Source organism: Emys orbicularis, chromosome 10 (assembly GCF_028017835.1).
Source record: "Emys orbicularis isolate rEmyOrb1 chromosome 10, rEmyOrb1.hap1, whole genome shotgun sequence".
Lineage (NCBI taxonomy): Eukaryota > Metazoa > Chordata > Testudines > Emydidae > Emys > Emys orbicularis.
The window spans coordinates 63816940-63837106 of NC_088692.1; the positions used below are offsets into that span (position 1 = coordinate 63816940).

The following is a 20167-nucleotide window of genomic DNA, read 5'->3' on the forward strand; positions in this document are numbered from 1 at the left end:
AAAGAGGCAGGACTACCCGCATCTTCACTGGTATCAATTCCCCTATATTCCCCTAAGGTGGAAACAAAACGTGTGTCGGCGTGCGTCTGTGCTGTGCCCCTCGGGGGGTACTTTGGTGTCTGTGTATATAAAAATAGTGTATGTATCTGTGTGTGTGTCTGTCTCTGGGTCTGTGTGTGTATCTCCGTGTATATCTGTTGGTGTGTATTTCTGGGTATGAGTATCTGTGTGTCTCTGTATATCTGTCGGTATATATATCCATGCCTCTCTGAGTGGGTCTGTCTGTCGGTGTGTATCTGTCTCTCTCTGTGTGGGTCTATCTGTCGGGGTGTATCTCTGGGTATGAGTATCTCTGTGACTCTGGGTATCTGTCGGTGTGTATCTGTGTGTACATCCGTGTCTCTCTGTGTGGGTCTGTATGTCGGGGTGTATCTCTCTCTGTGTGTATCTCCCGCTGCCTGCCTGCCTGTAGCTCTGTCTCTCCGTGTGTGTTCGTGTGTCTGGCTGGCTGTCCCTACCCTACCCCGGCGGAGGGCAAGCAGGGAACTGAGCCGCTGCTCGGCGCTCTGGGCTGGGAAGGAAGCTGCTGTTGGCACAGGGCTGAGCCTGTCCCGCGGAGCTGGACCAGCAGCTGCTCCGGCCCCGGGCTGTGGGAAATGTTCCCCCGGCTGTGTGGGCTGCTCCGTGCCGGGAGCGCGGTGTCCTGTGCACAGGGGTGGCCCGGCCCCTGGAAATCCGGGGGGGTCGCCCCTGGCGCGGGTGTCCGCTGAGCCGTGCCTGCGGGGGAGGGCTGCCCCGCTGGGCCCGGGGCTCGTATCGCTCTGTCCGCCCCCCCTTGGCAGAGCGGCTCTAATGAGGTTCCCAAGTGCCCCCTGCGGCCGGGCGGCGGAGAGCCTGTGCGCCCCTCAGAAACCCGCTTTGATTTCCGCCGGGCTGCACCTAGCACCCGGCTGCTAATTCTCCTGCCATTATTGCAGGGAAATCCTGGGGCATTTCCCCCGCAGCCAGCGGCAGCCCCGGCATCAGAGCGCGCTTCACGTGGGTGCCTGGCTGCTGGCTACCCGGCCGATGGGTGAGAGCCAGGGGGGAGCCCGCTCCGGCTCCAGCCTTGGCCGAGAGAAGAGACCTGTTGAGCGCTGATCTCCTGCAGTGTCTGCCAGACTTGGGCTGAGGCTGAGCGGCTGATGGAAAGAGAGAGCATTTTAATTCTATCAGCCTAGGTAGGATGGACCTGCCCCCCTGCCTCTGCCCTCATGGCCAATAAGAAGAGACCCGGCTTGACACCTGCCTATATACAGAGGACGAGAGCAAAATCTTCAGCACTGATCTGTGCAAGGGGGGGTGGGGGGAGGAAAAAAAGAAAAGGGGGGGAAAGTCCAGGTCAGATAAGTGGGGACGTTTGTACTATAAAACCCCCAAAGACTATGACTTCCAGTAAAATTGAGATGCCAGGAGAGGTGAAGGCAGACCCTGCAGCTCTGATGGCATCTCTGCATCTGCTGCCTTCTCCCACTCTCAACCTTGAAATCAAATACACCAAGGTAAGTTGTGTTCATTTATTCTGGCAGGGAGCTCACAGCTTTCCCCCCAGAAGAGGGATTTTGCTTAACATCGGTTCCAATCTGCCCTAACCGACTTCAGTGCAGAGATAAAAAACTGCCTTGAAACACTAATAAAGGAAACGGATTGTTGTAGCCCTGTAACCATCTGGAAAGCCAAAGGATAATAGAAAAGCAAATGAGATTTGCTGAGGTTGGCTGTACCATTTCTATGCTTCTTTAAATGTTTTCCACAAAATTGCTCAGTTTTATTTTCAGTGTAGCAGTCAGTGCTTCCCTTATACATTTCAGTTGCTCCTGATGGAAATCAGAGGAAGTTATATATACTTATACTTCTCAATCAGAAAATAAAAATGTTTTCTTTCTTGAAATGGTCCATGTACCCCTGGGACTTTTTTACAATTCCTGGAGGGCTCTTAATCCTCCCAGGTTGTTACAGCCTTGAAACAGGTCTCTTGACTAACTTCCTCAATATCTGAGTATGCCCTTGAAATGACATTGTTTAGAGGACAAATTATCTTAATATTTAAGACATATAGTGTCATATTATATTTTCATTAAGGCATGGTTAAGAATTATCCAGTTGGGTCACTGTAGATACATGCTCAGGATTTCTATATTACATTATAGAACTGAACAGTTTCCAGAGGCTAAAACAGGCTTTTAGACCAGTCGTTTGTAAATGCAAGTTCAATTTTTAAATTCGTTTTTATGTTTTGAATCTTTACACCTTTAGTTCCTTGAACTGAAGTATGTTTTCATTTGTGCTGGAGAAATATCAAATGCATTGTATAAATAAATTTCAATGTTTAAGATCTTATTCCTAATTACTGAGTAACTTAATAGGAAAAGAAAACACATGGACATTAGAAAAAGGCGATAACATTTTTATCTACTGGAAATACACCTTCAGGTGTCTTAGCGCTGATAGGAAACCCATGTTGGCCAATCCATTGTAATATTTTCTTTCCAATTATCACTTTAAAAGCTTTTTTGTGTTTTTTTTTTTTATGCTAGTGCCAAAACGAATTTGTTCTCTAATTTGTTAGTTTTTCCATGTTTTAGAAGAATTTTTGAGGGGAAACTCAACTACTTTAGACTTCATAATTTTTTGAGATATACAAATTAAGAGTGCGTATATTTGTTTGTTTATAATTTTCCAGAAGGTAATTTAAATGAAAATAGAAAAGTATGTGGGTATTTGAGGGTGATTGGTGTGTCGTTGTAAGGATGATGATATTGAGCAAATATTTTGCATGAATTTTATTTACCGCTTAAAGTTATTAGTTCTTGTATTATAAAATGTGTGTCAGGTATTATGAGTACTCCGAATGATGTTGTGCTTATCCGAGACAGTTTGTATAGTAATTGTGTATACATTTCTCAACGTTATGCAACTGGGAAATTGGTTTAAAAATCTTTCTAAAGTATAATGCAAACTTGTGAGTGGCCACGTGCCTCTTTTTTGTTTGAAAATATTACCAAGGAATATAAACTCTAATAATTTAGAATGAAAATGCCATAATCTCAGAAATGTGTGAGATCTGACAGATTTTAGCCTAATGGTTGAAGTAAGAGAGTTCATTTTTCAGTATTAAAGCAACAACAAACATGTTTTACCAGAATTTGAAATATCAGGTAACTCGTGATTGCCCTTGAAGAAAGAAGTTTGGTATAGAAAAGGTATCTTTAGTATTTTATTTGGCATGTCTTCTGTCTCTGTTTTTCTGTCTGTCTCTATCTCTTTCTCCTCCCCCTCCCTTTTCTTTCTCTCTGCAGGAAAGACAAGTGATTTATAGATAATTGGAGTCTTCAATTTGGAGTCTTGTCTTGGACATGACTTTTATCCAGGATCCACTTTCCCACCTATTACAAAGAAAAACAATCAGAAATGAAATAATGGATTGAAACTTGATTCTTTCATTTGGGGGAGGGGTCACTTCATGTCTTAAGTGACAAACAACTTCCATAAACAATAAATAATGCTAGACTAAAGCACTTTACAAAAAACTTGTAAAATCAGACATCTGTAAGCATTTCCAGCAGCCTCTCTCCTCCTGCTTGTTAGCTGAGACCTTTAAACACACAAGCAGCGCTCAGAATTCTTGAACTCCTTATTACAGTTCTCTCTGAATGTAAAGTCTTAACCATTTGGGAGTTAATTCTTTACATAAAATAAAGGTATTCATGGTAATACAGAGAAATTAAAGTTATTTGAAAATGTTTTTTCTAGTTAAGGATTGCATTTCTGCTGTGTTTTAAATTCTAAATTTGAAAAATGCTTAGGAAATTTTGTTAAGTCTAAAAGCTATTAGACTTCCAGGGAGCCTTAAGTCAGAATCAATATAGATTTTAAAAATGTGCATTGAAAGAAAGTATCACTTTTTTACCCAGAAATCTTTAAAATAGTAGGATGTATATTATTTTCCTAGGAAAATACCACACTCTTAAGGACCATTGAGTGACATACATAAAATAAACACTACTTGTGTTTGTGTGTTTAAAGTTGGGTGTATTTCCACTAGTTAGCAATCAAATATCATAAAATTGTTTCTTAACATCATTAAATGCTAGATGTAGTGAAATGAATCAGCAGAGAATGTTTGAGTTCTATCACATATACTTTTGCTCCATGCTTTAGAACATGCACACTGTACATTTCTTCACTGATCAGGAAAAAAAAAATTTGCGATGACTGTCAGTTTCCTGAGGCACAAATGCAGTTTTCTTTTAATATATGCTGTAGTTTACTCTGAATTCCATCCTCAGAAGGGAATGTAGTCTTATTTTTAAAAACTAGTCATAGAAATATATCCCCCTAGATCAGGCACTATAGAAAATGACTAATTTAATATGTAAATAATAGAAAAATGCTGGAAGAGAAACAGCCAGATTCTGTCCAAATTTAAACAAGATTAATGTCCACATGTAGACAGGCTTACAGGTTTAAGGTTAAATATCTCCCTTTCTGGTGACACCCACTGGAACTGCTATGTGCAAGACACTCAAGATTTTCATTATAATTATTATTTTTTAAACCTGTTCTTCATTTCTGAGCCCCATATAAATATGTTGGGAGGGATCATTCCCCAAGGATCACCAGAGAGGAGGGTCTTCCGCTCTTGCATAGAAGCAAAGTCATTCTACAGTTCTGTTTTTCTGCCTTCCTCATTCCCCTGCTCCAAACCTGTGGAGACCTCTGTCTGTCCAGGGATCCATGTGTAGGGAGGGGGCAGGCAGGAGGGAATGCCAGGCTGATACACACCTTCTCCCTGGCAACAAGCAATCAATCCAATTGTGCCATCTCCATGCTGGGAACTCCTCTAAAATGGGGTGTTCCAGGAGCATCAGATGTTGAGGGAAGCCACAGCAGTGAAGCTGCAGTGAAGCCATGCCGTCTGAGCGTTCTGAGCATGTAGTGGAACCCTGGAGGTCTGTGTGCATCTGTGGGGACTCTGTGGGCTCCAGAGTCTGAACCCCTTTATCATTTGATCTGTTCTTCTATCTAATGTTTAAAAATAGACATGGAATTATTCCAATGGAACTATTTCCCCTTGCAGAGTTTTCCTCCCCTAAGGCCACCTCTGGTGTTTTTTTCTGCAGGAATTCTTCATCTCTTGCTGTTGTGTAATCAACCCTGTTTTATAGATAGGACTTCTGAAGTTAGTTTTTAACCAATAAAAAACCCCTAATTTGAAAAAAAATGTGTTGATCCAATAAACACTGGAAAAATACCAGAAATGGTTACTCAATTTGTGTTGACTTCACCCCTTTCCCAGTGTAGTTTGTTATTATATGGGCAATACTGCTGGTCCCTGGCTTGTATCTACATGGAGCAGTAATGGGGATTATGGGGATGTGATTTCTAATGTGTTGCGCATTAATTGGTCTGTGTAGTCCCTGCTGGTGGACACTAAAGGTTCCCTACTGTACTTTAACATAAATAGAACCTCAGAATTATGAACACCAGAATTACGAACTGACCAGTCAACCACACACCTCATTTGGAACCGAAAGTACGCAATCAGGTGGCAGCAGAGACACACACACACACACAAAAAGGCAAATATAGTACAGTACCGTGTTAAATGTAAACTACTAAAAAAGGTGGGGGGGAGTTTAAGATTTGACAAGGTAAGAAAACTGTTTCTCTGCTTGTTTAGTTTAAATTAAAATGGTTAAAAGCAGAATTTTTCTTCTGCATAATAAAGTTTCAAAGGTGTATTAAGAATGTTGAATTGTAAACTTTTGAAAGAACCATAACATTTTGTTCAGAGTTCCGAACATTTCAAATATCAGAGGGGTAGCCGTGTTAGTCTGGATCTGTAAAAAGCAACAGAGAGTCCCGTGGCACCTTTAAGACTAACAGATGTATTGGAGCATAAGCTTTCGTGGGTGAATGCCCACTTCGTCGCATCGTCACCCACGAAAGCTTGTGCTCCAATACATCTGTTAGTCTTAAAGGTGCCACAGGACTTTCTGGAACATTTCAGAGTTACGAACGACCTCCATTCCCAAAGTGTACATAACTCTGAGGTTCTACTGTAGTGTCATTTGAAACAGTAAAAAGAACAGGAGTACTTATGTTAAAGCTCAGTAGGGAACAAATGCACTGAACGCTAAACCAACGGTTCAATAACAAGGATAAAGCTTAAATTAACACGTAAGTCATTTTTATACATATAATAAAAATTAAAGTAGATCCTGCTTAGTCAAGAATTTTGGGAAGTATCTCCACAAAAAATCTTCATTACAGTATTAAAGAGAGACTCCCAAAAACCTGATTTTGGGACATCTACACAGAACTCAAAAATTGCTAAAAATAAACCTCAAAATATAAAATTAATAGATCCTGTTAAATAGAAGCCCTATGTGCAGAGCATTGTCATAGTGATTTTAATAAGTCACATTGACGTGAAAGGACAGGGTGGGGTAGAGTGTTTTGAGCAGGAATAAAGAGCCAGGACTCCTGGGTTCCTTTCCCAGCTCTGCTTGTGTGACTTGGAGTGACCAGCTTCACCCTCTCTGTGTTTCACTTTACCTCTGTATAATGGGGATGATAATAGTCAAGTTGATGTTGAGTTCTAATTCTTGTTTGCATGGCATTTTTAGCTTGAGCTTGAGCAAATTAGGTCCCTTGAGATCCTCTGGTAAAAGGACTGTAACAGGATGAAGTTGCTTTATTACGAAAGGAGTGAGTATATAGTTCTATTAATGGCTCTTTGTTCAGAAAGAATTATACATTAGGATTAGGTGAATAGACTGATGGCCATATTAAACCTGTAACAGGGATCGTCTTCCACTCCTAAACTATAAACTAAATATAGGGCAGTTACAGTTCAGACAATTTAGCCAAACTGTAAGTCCAGCCCTACAGTAAAGCAGTAAAATTACACAGTTTGTACTAGGGATGGGCAAGCGACTTCTGGTGAAATAAGAACTGAACAGAAACATTTGAGCTTCCAAAAAAGTAAGTGTTTGGGTTTTTTATTGGTTGCTACTAAATTCTCTTGCCCGGCTCCACTCCGTGACATTGCTTAGAACCCTTTTTCTGCTTTTTTTGCCTGCCGGAGATTCTCAGAGTAATTTCTTGACCAAAATTCAGATTAGGGGTGGCAGGGAAGATGATTTATTTAGAATAACTGAATGTGTTGAACTGAAGCAGAAAAAATTCAGGTGAGTAGATTTCTCCCCAGCTATCTTTATCCTTTCTGGTAGCAGATCCTCTTTGGGTTGACGTGTCTTGTTTCATATTCATATTAGCTGGCTAATTTCTTGTAGATTTCGTGGTAGAAGTTGCTCTCAGGGAAGTATTTGAATGGGAAGGGGTTAGGGGCCTTGTGGGTCAGCTCAGCTGGAAGATTCCAGGAGTAGGGGGTGCCTGGATGAAAGACAACCAGAGATGGGATCTGAGAAGTGGACAAATGGAATCCCTCAGTTCCTCTGTCCAGAGGGTTCAGGTTGCAGAGATGCTGCACTCTGTGATGCTTTTCTCTCTGCCAGCCTGGGTCGGGGGTCGGCTACAGCTCTGCCAGTCGGCTCTCTGTGCCAGCATGGACTGGCAAAGTAGCTATTGGATTTGATGCTATGTGGATCCACAGGCCTAATCTCTCTGCATTAGGAGTATGCTGGAACTGACCAGTGGACCAACTGGTATGTAACAATCTCCCACTGTGACCAGGTCTAGATGTTTCAGAGGAAGGCGCACTGAACTGTGCAAAACTACATTGTGGTCTAAAGGGGAAATTTCTTCCTGACCTTTGAAGCTTGAGTATAGATAATATAATTGAAAATGCTATTATTTTCATATAAATGTCTTTATCTGTTCTTAGACTCATAGAAGTTGGAGACTGAAAAGGCCTGTTAAGTTAGTCAGTTAATCCATCTGCCCGGCAATGCAGAATGCCCTCCTCACTCCTTAATCAGATCCTATACATGTTATTATCTGCAATAAACTGAATATAGTATTCCAGGCGAACACATTAATTCCACTGTATGTATCTTCTTCTGTTCACTTCTTTGTGCTGCACATTAAGAGATGTCTTCAATTAACTGTCCACAGTAATGCCTAAATCTTTCTCCAGAGGTTACAACTAATTCACATTCCATTAATTTTGTACTAGTAATTTAAATTCTTCCTTCCAATGAACACTATTTTGCACTTACCTATGATGAATTTCATCTGTTGTATTGTTTTCCAATTACCTAGTTAGGTTAGATCCTGATGGAATTTCTCACAATCCCTTCCAGTCTCTTGACTACTTTGAATATTTTTTATCTGCAGCCGATGCACCTCACTGTTAATGATCTAGTGAACAAAGATATTGATTGCCACTAGTCATAGTAATGATCCTGGGGCACCTTTCTATTAACCTCTTTCCACAGTGAGAATTGTCCATTTATTTCCACTCTTTGCTTCTTATCTCTTAACCGGTTTTTAATCCATGACAGGACTTTATCTCTCACCATGTGGTTACTAACTTTCCTTAATAGCTTCTTGCGAAGGACTTTATCGTCAAAAGCCTTTTTAAAGTCTAAATAAATTATAATCACTGATTCTTCTCTGCCCATCATTTGGATAATTCTTTTCAAAGAACTCTTAACGGGTTACAGAGGCACAATGGTAGACTCTATATCTGTTTGCTCATATAGCCAAATGGTTCATAAAAAATCACTGTTTTTTATGATTTTTTATGATTTTTCTCAACTATTTTTCCTTGTACTGAAACAAGACATTTTGCAATTTAATTTTTCATCACCTCATTTTTTTAAATGACTGTTTTTCATTTGTTTGTTTTAGCTTTTCCAGTATAAGAGTACCACTTCCTCCCTGAAGCAAACAAAACTAAAAACACAGATTCAGAGACAAAGATACATCAAAATTCAATCTGGCTGAAAGAGATGCATTGTGACAGTCAAATCGTGTATTTATAGAGAAGTATCACTATAATGGGGCTATGTAAAGACAAGGTATTTTTATTTATTATCAAAGAAAGTCAATTTCTTCAGCAAATTAAAGCTCTTGAGCACTTTCATGCTGTTTGCATATAAATCTCCCTCCACCTTCTCCTTTGGAGAGGCATCCTCAGTCAAGTGATGTGGGGTACCTAGGAACAAACACAAATAAGTGGCTAAATTGACTACTTAAAGACTTTTAAACATTATTTGTATTTTATATAATATATTAAAATGATGTAGCTTAAAAACTGATTGCTTTTTAAGGACCTAATCCTGCATTATTTGCACACTCATTATTAGTGAAGGGCTGGCTGCTCTGATTGTATATGAGCAGCTTGTTTCACCCGGAACACAAGAATTTCCGTACGTTGGAATCAGTCAAAAATCATAACAGCCCTGGCCAGTGTTTTTTGTTATTTTTAATAATGATCTACACTATGTGTAGATAAATGTGACATTTATTTAAATTAATACAATGTGGTCAAATTTTTAGTGCACAAACAATTTGTTACTTAAATATGCAGTACAAATCGCTACATCAAAGTGAAACAAAGTCAACACTAAAATATTCTCCAACAACAAAAACAGAATTCCTCCGAATTCACTCCAAACCCTGCCCAGAGGGTGCCTGGTGAACTAGATTTTGCAACATGACCTAAAAGTCAATGCATTCAGGTGTTGCTGGACTGAAGTAGGAGTAATTTTCAGAGGGGAGGGCCCTCCAGTGAAAATTCCCTGACACCTGATCTGATCTCAACTTTTACAATAAAATACAAGGAGAGAGGCAATCTCTAGAATACACAGGAATTAATCCATAAAGCAATTAGTAGGTCACAGTCAACACTCTAAATTGCACTTAGAACCTAAGTGGAAGCCAATGTGACCTATTGAACAGAGGTATAATGCAGTCCCTGCACACAAATATATGCAATGGGCCACATTTTAATCCAGCTGCAGTTTTCATGTGGTCTTCAGGTGTAGCCCATAGTAGAGTAACTCAATTGCAGGAATCTATGCTGGAGGTGGTAGGGGCATGGAGAATTGTAGTGAAGTCCAACTCTGAATGAAAAGGTTGCCACCTCTTTGCCAAGCTCAGATGAAAAAAAAAGCACTCTTCGCTGTTCTCTGGACATCCAGCAGCAGGCAATGACTGAACATTCCTAAAATTGCAAACGTGGGTAATAAAAAGTGCCTTTCAACACAAAGAATCTCCAAACACACCTCTCTCTATAAAATACTTTATCCATCGCTGAAGTGAATCCACTTCCGGGGTGCAACACATTAGCTGCGTAACAATGCAGAGCAACACAAGGCAACAGTTTGAGACCGGAAGTGAAAAATACTAGCGTCAATTGAACTTGGAGAGGATTTTAGGAAGGTGAAATGTAATTACCCAAACTAAAATGTGACCATAATACAAAGGCTAACAACCCTAGCCTCCCCCTGCTCCCCGGGTGAAAAATGCCACAGGATTTTAAATGACAGTGTTTGGTCAGGACCTCAATTCTTCATTTCATCTGAAATATGACATCCCTAGCAGCACCATGCTGGGGCATTGTTTCAGTCCTGGCTCAGTGGGAAGTATGCCACATACTAAATCACCAACTCCACTTTTAGGAGCACCCTGGGATTTCCTAGGTTTCTCATGCAATTACTGGCCAGGCCTCAGCCTGATTAGGTTGTGAGATTTGAGGTAGGTTAGCATTTGGGGCTGCTTGTAAGATCTCAGAATTAATCTCTTTGTAACATATATGAAATGGTGGCACCCTTGACTGATAGGTTGTTGTTTAAATAGAGTAGTAAAGAGCAGTCCCTAGGACAGGTATTTCCCCATTCTCTTCTGTGGTGAAGACTTATGACCCCCCTCCTCCAGGCCCCCATCTTTTAATTTAGGCCCAGACTGCCTAGAAAGTCTCCTAGCTTTGTGTGCTTCCAGATATGGGTATTCAACTTGAGACACACAACATCAGGGGCCAGTTCTGAAAATGTCAGTCTTAGCTTAGTCTGTGGGCTCCTTTATTCTCCCGTTCACAGCCAGGTTGTCTTGTGATCCCGCTGACTCTCCTAAAGCTGCTTTAAAAAAAAAAAAGTCTACACTTTATTTTTAATTTGCCTTTACATCTTTGGTATTTTCTCATCAAATACCTCAAACAGTTTTCTAATTTCCATTTTATATCTTGCTGCCTCTACATTTTATGTTCTCTTCTATTAGCATCACTTAGGCAGGATTGCTTTTGCTTTTATTAAGGATATTTTTTGGCCTGCTTAAACCCTTGTATCTTTCTGTTTAACCATCCCATTTATTTTCTTGTCTCTTTGCTTCCTTTTTTTGGCCTTGGGAATGCAAATCTTCTGTGACTCGTATACATTCGTAAGCCTCCATGCTGATTCTATGGATTTTAATTTCCTAACTTCAAGCAGGAGGTTTCTAACTTCCTTCCTTTTCTTAAAAAAAAAAAAAATCCCCTCTTGAAGTTTTAGTATCCCAGAGAGTAGTGCTTCTTCATGTGATCCTCTCCTGCAATGATGTTGAAATTATTTATGTGGTAACTGTTACTCAATGGTTCAGCTACAATTACTTCTTAAACCAACTCCTGTGTGACAGGACTAAGTCAAGTGTGGGTTAGAATATAGAGAATTATTTTTTTACACTCTCTTTCACAGCATAATATTCACTTGGGTAATATGTGATTATTATTCTAATAGCTTTTATTGCCTCCCTGTTCTTTTTCAAATTTAACTTCATGATTATTGTTCTGATCCAGAGGTCAGGACTATGACCCTGCTATTGTGTTTGTATTTTATGACCACAGATTTGTATCCACTGCTGAGTCTACCTCAGAGTCTTCTCTACCCAGACATTTTCGTTCAATAGAATTCATGGAATTCTTTATGTATGGGGCTACTCCCCCCATCTTTGCAGCCTAACCTGTCCTCCCTATGAAGTTTATAGCTAGAAATTATGGTATGCCACTGATTATTCTCACCCCACCATGTTTCAGACATGCCAGGGTTTTTTTCTCGCAGTGAGACAGTCCAGATCACCCATTTTTCTCTTAAGCTTTTTGCATTGGTTTATAGGCACTTGTACTTTTATAACTGTAAGATGACTTGGATGAAAGCTGCAGGCTGACCAGCTGAAAAGCCTACAAAGCCTCTTCAACTAGATCACTATGGCATTTCCTGAGACATAGGACCTACTTCTCATTTACCATCCTGGCAGTGAAAAGGGTCTTAAAATGGAAGTAAGTTATATTTACAGCCACTTTAAGCCCCCTTTATGCTGCCACAGTGATGTAAAGGGGCTTGGTGTAAATGAGAATCAGGGCTCATGGACCTGAAAAGAGGCATTTTATTTTGCATTCTGAAATCTAACAAGAGTTTGTCGTCACTGCTCTTTCTGACCCATTTTAGAAGTGCCTTCCTCAGATCCCAGCACTTGCCACTGTGCATCTCCACCAAGCACCAATTTACCTTATCATATGAAATCTCTATTTCCTCCTAATTGCTTTGAATACTAATCAACATTGCCATCTGTATAGGTTAACTTAATGGAGTGGGTAGAAACGAACAGTGTAATAGGCTGTTCACCTGTTCAAATCAAGGAAAAAGGAGAGCTTTCTTTAATGGTTCCCTCTTCTTTCAGGCTGGAAAGTGTGGTTCTAGCAATTTCTGTACTGGGGCACCCTGAAAGCTCTGACAAGAACTTACAGCTCCTGAAGCTAACAAAGGGGCTGATCCAAAGCCCCCACAAGTGAGCGAGTCTTCCCATTGAGTCCAGAGGAGTAGGCCCAAATAGGAGCCAATAACTGAACCCAGGATCATCCTGTTCAGAGACCCACAATGTTCTTCACTTGTTTAACGTTGTTTTTATTTAATTGTAATTTTTGCAAACTTAAAATACCCGATCCAGCTGTTTTTCTTCCTAGGTGCCTGAGGTGCTGAGGCTACCATTACACTGTGTCTGTGGCATAGCTTAATAAGATTTCAGCCCTGACTTCTCCATCACCCATGAGGCTTTCTTGGTCTTTCCTTCCTTGTCTCTACCATAATTCCCCAGCCACTTCTACTAAGGGTCTGATCCAAAGCCCATTGAAGTCAATGGGACTCTCTCCATTGACTTCGCTGAACTGGAGCAGGCTCTAATTCCCCACCTGTACTTTTTAGGCAAGCAGCCCAGGTCTCAACCGGCTGTCTGAGACTCCAGAGCAACATGTCTTTGCAGTGCTAACCTGGTCCTACTGGTCTGAGCCCTTTGATAGTCATTTTAAAACCATTTGTTATTTTGGTAAAGACATTTTTACCTAAAGTCATTCCTGTGCAATAAATAATACTCAGCACTTTCCCTCCAAGGATCTCGAAGCTTCTAACAAACATCAATTACTTCAGCCTCCCACCATCCCCGGGAGACTGGTGAGTGTTAGGTCTGTTTTACAGCAAGGGAAGCTCAGGCCTGAAAGGTGGTCATGGTGATCAAGGTTATACAAGTCAGTGTTAGAGTCAGGATTCGAATCCAGATCTCCTGACTTCCCCATCCCTCACTGCATCAATTAGACCATGTGCTTTCCTGGTCTTTGAATAGAGAAATGGCATATTTTAAATAGTCCAAGTGGCGAGTTCTCTAAATTACTCCCTCTGCAGAGATGCATGAGTATCAGAGACCTCAGAAAAAAGAACAGGAGTACTTGTGGCACCTTAGAGACTAACAGATTTATTTGAGCATAAGCTTTCGTGGGCTACAGCCCACTTCATCGGATGCATAGAATGGAACATATAGTGTGGAGATATATATACATACAGAGAACATGAAAAGTTGGTTGGGCAACTCCCACCTTTTCATGTTCTCTGTATGTATATATATCTCCTCACTATATGTTCCATTCTATGCATCCTATGAAGTGGGCTGTAGCCCATGAAAGCTTATGCTCAAATAAATTTGTTAGTCTCTAAGGTGCCACAAGTACTCCTGTTCTTTTTGCGGATACAGACTAACACGGCTGCTACTCAAAGACCTCAGAGACAGTCATAACACCGGAGACAAATTAACAGGCTGAGAGCCCTGGACAAGACAATGCACATTTGGAATTGGACTGCTTCCTCAAATGCTCAGAAGGTTGAAGTTAGTGTATTATATACAGAGGTGGAAGTAAGCCGGTACGCCCCGGTATGGTGTACCAGCAAGAGCCAGTGTGCCGTACCAGGGCAGCCCAGCTTCCCCAGGCAGCAATTTAAAGGGCCTGGGGCTCCCAGCAGCAGCTGGAGCCCCAGGCCCTTTAAATTGCCGCCAGAGCCCTGCTGCCGAAGCCCTGGGGTAGCGGCAGCGGGGCTCCGGGGGTTATTTAAAAGGCCGGGGCTCCCGCTGCCTCTACTGCCCTGGGCCCTTTAAATAGCTGCCGGAGCCTCACCGCCGCTACCCCAGGGCTCCGGGGGCTATTTAAAGGGCTGGGGTGGTAGAAGCAGGGGAGTTCTGGACCCTTTATATAGCCCCCGGAGCCCCGCTGCCGGAGCCCTGGGGTAGCAGCAGCAGCCGGGGGCTCCGGCAGCGGTTTAAAGGGCCTGGGGCGGTAGCGGCGGCCGAGCCCTGGGCCATTTAAACTGCTGCCGGAGCCCCCGGCTGCCGTTGCTACCCCGGCGGGGGAGGGGGAGGGCACTTACCGGTACAGGGTGGGCCGAGGCTGGCTCTGACCCCCCCATCCCCGCCCCTTCCGCCCGAGGCCCGCCCCTTCCGGGGGCCAGAGCCGGCCCCAACCCAGCCCCGTACCAGTAAGTCCCTATTTCTACTTTCACCCCTGATTATATATTGTGCGTGCACACACACACACACACTCACACACATGCAATCTTACATTTGCTTTCTGCTCTTTACTGCTTCTTTTTGTAGCACAAAAATGGACTCAGTGTTTGGGGGTTTTGCTGCTACTGTTCATTAGAGATATTAGGTTCAGATTTTGATGGGAGATCTGAATAATAAGGTCACATGAGGCTGTACCCTGAAATGCTACCCACCCTTTTATTTTTCTAGGAGTATCAGAATTCTTTCTGGTGGCAGGGTGTGGAGAAGAAGACCTGCATCTAAGGTCATTCCCACTTGTGACATCACTATTCAGGTCCTCCAAAGATTTTAATAAGGTCCTCCTTTTTATTTTTTAAAGGGGGGCAAGGAGGCCTATCCTATCTTCTAGAACTGGAAGGGACCTTGAAAGGTCATCAAGTCCGGCCCCCTGCCTTCACTAGCAGGACCAAGTACTGATTTTGCCCCAGATCCCTAAGTGGCCCCCTCAAGGATTGAACTCACAACCCTGGGTTTAGCAGGCCAATGCTCAAACCACTGAGCTATCCCTCCCCCCTGATATTTAATATGAAAAGTACCCCAACCCCACAGACAGAGACATCCAGCAACTGGAACAGCTCAGCGTCACCCACCCTCATCTACCCAGGTGGGCCAGGCTGCATAGAGCTTTTGGGGCCAGATCCTCAGCTGGTGTAAATCGACATAGCTCCATCTAGTCCCTGATATTTTTTTTAGACCAGTCTATGATAGTTTCTGTATCTCTCACAGCTTTTTTTAATCGACTCATTTTGAAAGAAAGCTGTTTTTATGGCAGCCTGACTTTCCCTCCGGTTACACATGGAGCAAGAACAACTTGCTTTTCTTTTTTGGGTTCGTCTCTCTAAATACGAGTGTGGGCGCGCACACACGCAGAGTACTTGATAAAGGCTTCTGACCAGGAAATCAGTTACCTGTTTTCACAAAGTGGCTCTCTGTGACTGAGAGCCTTTGTAGTCAGCTCTTCCATCTGTTTGCCTAAATGGTCTGTAGGGAGACTAAAAGCAGTGAACCTGGAATAACAACATTTGACTTCAACTAGGCCCTCTGAGAGTTCAGTTATTACTTAATGGATTGAATTGGCGACATATCCTATACCAGATAACAGCCAAGGGTTGTATTAAATTAACCTTCGCAAATGGGTATTTATTGGTGTGCTCTTTAGAGAAGGTTAGTTATTGGGCTACATGTGCTAGCTGTAATTAATATGGCTCTTCATGCTTCTACATGCTGATAGGTATTTGCACTGTCTGGGTGAAAAATTTCTCAGATTAAAGCCTTGATGGTGGTTCTAGCCATTTAGTGATCAAGTGTCACTGTGTTCACTACATTGAGCATAAATCCTGTCTTGTAAACAGCAGGGAGACTAATGAGCTCTGCCCACATTCTGGTATCATTACAAGGGGTTCCAGCAGAGTAAAAGGGGAGTCGTTTGGAAAGAGGAAGAGAAACAGTGATTTGAAAGCAAATGGAAAAATTCTCAGGCTTAGATAAATGAACATGTGTGTGTAGGGAAGGCGTTGTACTTACAAGACTTATAACCCACTCTGGTCATTTAGGGAAATCTCTGGGTTGTGGGGTTTTAGTTTTGTCTTAGTCCATATTGTAAAAGCTGTTTGTTTGGTAAAAGGTGAGGCTTATGTTTTTAATTTACACACCTAAAATTATTGGTCTGCTTCTATTTAGAGGTAAGTAAAAGAGCTCATTTTTCATGCAGGCCATAATGAATAGCTCACAATTATAAAAAGACTAGTGTTAAACACCATTTAATATTGGCATTATTTTGTTATACACCTAAGTGTTTTATTTGCTCAGCACTGTAATCAACTCCTGCAAGAACTCTTCACATCCAATTTTCGTCTTAGCACCACAGTGTACCTTGGGGTGTAAATCTGTCAGATATCCAAACACAGTGGGATACTTTTGACAGCTTAATCCCAGCCTTCCCCAATCAGCCTTATGGATAATAGAAAGTAAGTCAAATGGACTGTTCCAATTTTCTATTTGTGGACTCAGTGGCTAATTGACTGAAACAACTGAAGGAGAAATCAAAATTGAACTCTGAGGCAAGAGACTCTAACTAAAGTTTTATTTCCTTCGAGAGAGACCATGTTTAAAATAAACAAATCAAAATTCCCCGAGCTCCTTTGTTGGAAAGAAAAGCCCCTGTTCATCTGTGCCTCTGAGCAAAGAGATTCCATTGTCATTTTGGAGAAGAGGAGAGATGATGTGCTCTATATCTTATTGAAGAGCAATTGATGAAAGAGTTTCCAAATTAGTCTTTTGGGAATTACTTCACACCTGCATCTACCAAACACAACAACTTGTTTTAAAGGCTTTCACCAAGGATGTCATGGGTGGTATTCCTTACAGTGTAAGTGGTACATAATGTGAGGTAACTTAATGCTGATGATGCCAAGCTATTCTCTTTCTGAAGCCCATTAATAACGTCCCCTTTTCAGGAAGACTAATATTCCTGCATAGTATTCTAGAGATAAGTGACAATTTAACCAGTATAATAATGAATGGTACCAGACCCAGAACTGAGCCCCAGGAATAAGGGCCTCCAGATCTTTGGGAAAGTTCAGATTTAGATCCAGACTTTGTGGCTTGGGGTCTTCAGTTATAACCAGTATGGGAAGTCAAATAATCACCTGCATGTATCTTATTAGATGTACACCTCTACCCCGATATAACGCTGTCCTCGGGAGCCAAAAAATCTTACCGTGTTATAGGTGAATCCGCATTATATCAAACGTGCTTTGATCCGCCGGAGTGCGCAGCCCCGCCCCTCCCTCCCCCCGGGAGCACTGCTTTACCGCGTTATATCCGAATTCGTGTTATATCGGGTCGCGTTATATCAGGGTAGAGGTCTATTAGTGAATATCATGATTACTAGATATATCAGTGAATGCATTTTGGGTAGAACAGGGTTAGTGTAAACTTTAAAATGTGTAGATGTTCCACAGAAATCCAATCAGGCTGATAAATATTCAGCTTGATTTTATATATCCCTGAAGTGCTGACAATTAGAACAGTTAATCCAAGGTTATATTCCTAAACGCTTTTCGGACTGTCTGGTTTTTCACTTTTAGGTAATTTTTGCGCTGCAGGACCTACAATAAAAGGAAGTTTCATTGGTATCATTTAGCAAATACATTCAAAATGCTCTAACAGAAATATTTGCAAACATTAAGTAGGTTAGTGGGATACTAGTGGGGGCAAATTTTCCAGAAGCTATGACTGTTCACTTGGGTCTAATATAGACTTAGCACTTTGCAGGTCAGTGGCTCTGCTATTTGTCTCTGACCTAACAGATCTGGAGTTCTTCACATCAAAACCAAGTCTTGCTGAGCTGAGATCAAACGTGCTAAGGTAAGGATCCTGCCAGTGATTTATCATGCCAGGGAGAGTGATCAGGCCATATGGGGCCACTGCAAATGAAGTTGACATTCCAGCAATTTCTCATATGTGGTTATAAAGTGATTTTCTCATATGGGACTTTCAAGTCAAACTGAACTCTTCCATGACATTTTTCTGAGGGCAGAGTTGTCTGTAATGTTCAAGAGTAGCAGGAGTAAATACTTAAGTAGAGTAGCTAAAATGTGGCCTAATTTGTAAGCAACACCCTGCACTTTGGTAATGAACATGTGAAATAGCAAATAGTTAATTACAAACAATTTTGAAGACTAATGTTGCTGTCTTCATTTAAATATTAAAATCATTCTCCCATGCAAAAAAGAACACATAATTCTGTTCTGTATTATTATTTAGCTATCAAATCAGTGCTGAGATGCACAATAACAAGCACAGCACACAAGCACCTATGCATGATTTAGGAAAAACATGCTGTTCAATTTTAGATTCATTTCTAAAAAAATCCCTTATCTGAATAGTCCTTATGCCCACTGTCTAAAATGGCAGTCCTTGTGTAAGGATACTGGTGAGAGGAAGGGTTTCCAGAATCGGTTTCTTAATTGCCACAACTTCATTAAAGTGCAGTGACAGCTCAATAATTGATTTTCAAAACAAATACCTCCTCCCTCCCACCAAAGCCCGACAATCAATTTTTAGAAATCTCTCATTGTTTAATTTTTAGGTCTCAGTAAATGCAATCAACCAGATGGACCGTGTGACCTAAACATAATTTTTTCCCCTCACATGTAACCAAATTTGCAGTTACTTGTTCACGAATGGCTTTTCTTTTCTCTAAATGGCAGATCCAGTGCATAATAAATGTTTCAGGAATCCTAGTTTCCAACAAAACCCTTTCTGATGAAGGGCAGATTAAGACAGTGGAGAGTTTCACCAGAAGTTAAAGAGAGAGCCCCACTACTGAAAGCGTGACTGAAAGTTTTGTTAGGATTACATGAAATATTAGCTGGACTAGGGCAAGTGTAATTGTCCCTGTATTGTGCTACTATCAGCAGATAAATTCTTCATTAAATGAAAAGGTGCAAATTACTTTGAGAAAAGCAATTACTTCCAGTGCTGCATGTAAAATTGTGTTTATAGGTTGTAATAATACAGCCAAAATGAATAAGATGTTTCTGATCTGTTACAAGGACAGTGTAACAAACAATGCACGTTGATATATTTTCCCCCCGTAGAGTAATTTTCTGGAGGAACCATAAGCAAAATTAATCCCTTTAGTATGACTGAATTAAAATAACGGCTGCTTCATCAGCATGTGCCACAGTGAGAAACTCGAATAGAAAAGGGTATAATCGCTGTTTGGCAGACTAGGTTTTATGCAGGAAATACTTGTGAAGGAAACAAGTTAAGTAAGCTTGCTACTACTGCACGTTGTTAAGACATACCTAATCTCCTCAACTAATTACCCAAACCTCCTAATTCAAAATCATATAAACAAAAACATTTAGATAAGCTGGATGTTTTTTCAAATAGGTGTCCCCTATGGCTTAGAAAATAAACACGACAGGTCTCCCCTTGTCTGATGTGTTGCCATTTGCAAAAGAGCAGACTCAACTCTCAGAAAGACAGAAGACTAATTAAGCCAGGGAGATAGGCAGATCAAACATTTGGTGCAAGGATTTTGTTTCATAGGGAGAAGAAAAATCATGTTAAATTCCACTTGCACAATCGATTGACAGGAGGTTGTCAAACCCCATCAGTGTCTCCCGCTACTACTCAGGAGTTGAATTTCCCACAGAACTTCTCCTCAAGCCACAGCCACTTCCGACTGTACCATTTTAACTCAATTGACATTGCAATGGAGTGACTCCTGATTTACACTGGTATAGGTAAGAGCAGGATCTGGCCTGAAACCCTGTTCTCAAGATATTGATGTACTTTTACTATT

General features: G+C 41.3%; 1 protein-coding gene across 2 annotated transcripts in view; it reads left to right on the forward strand.

Moving 5' to 3' along the window:
- Positions 1–1253: 1253 nt before the first annotated feature.
- Positions 1254–20167, forward strand: part of ALDH1A2 (aldehyde dehydrogenase 1 family member A2) — a 70208-nt gene continuing 51294 nt past the window's right edge. Inside the window, exon 1 of one of the 2 annotated variants that reach the window (XM_065412833.1) lies at positions 1254–1541. In XM_065412833.1, the coding sequence (XP_065268905.1) occupies positions 1254–1541 (288 nt within the window). The remainder of the gene's footprint in view (positions 1542–20167) is intronic. The other variant, XM_065412834.1, reaches the window with a different exon arrangement.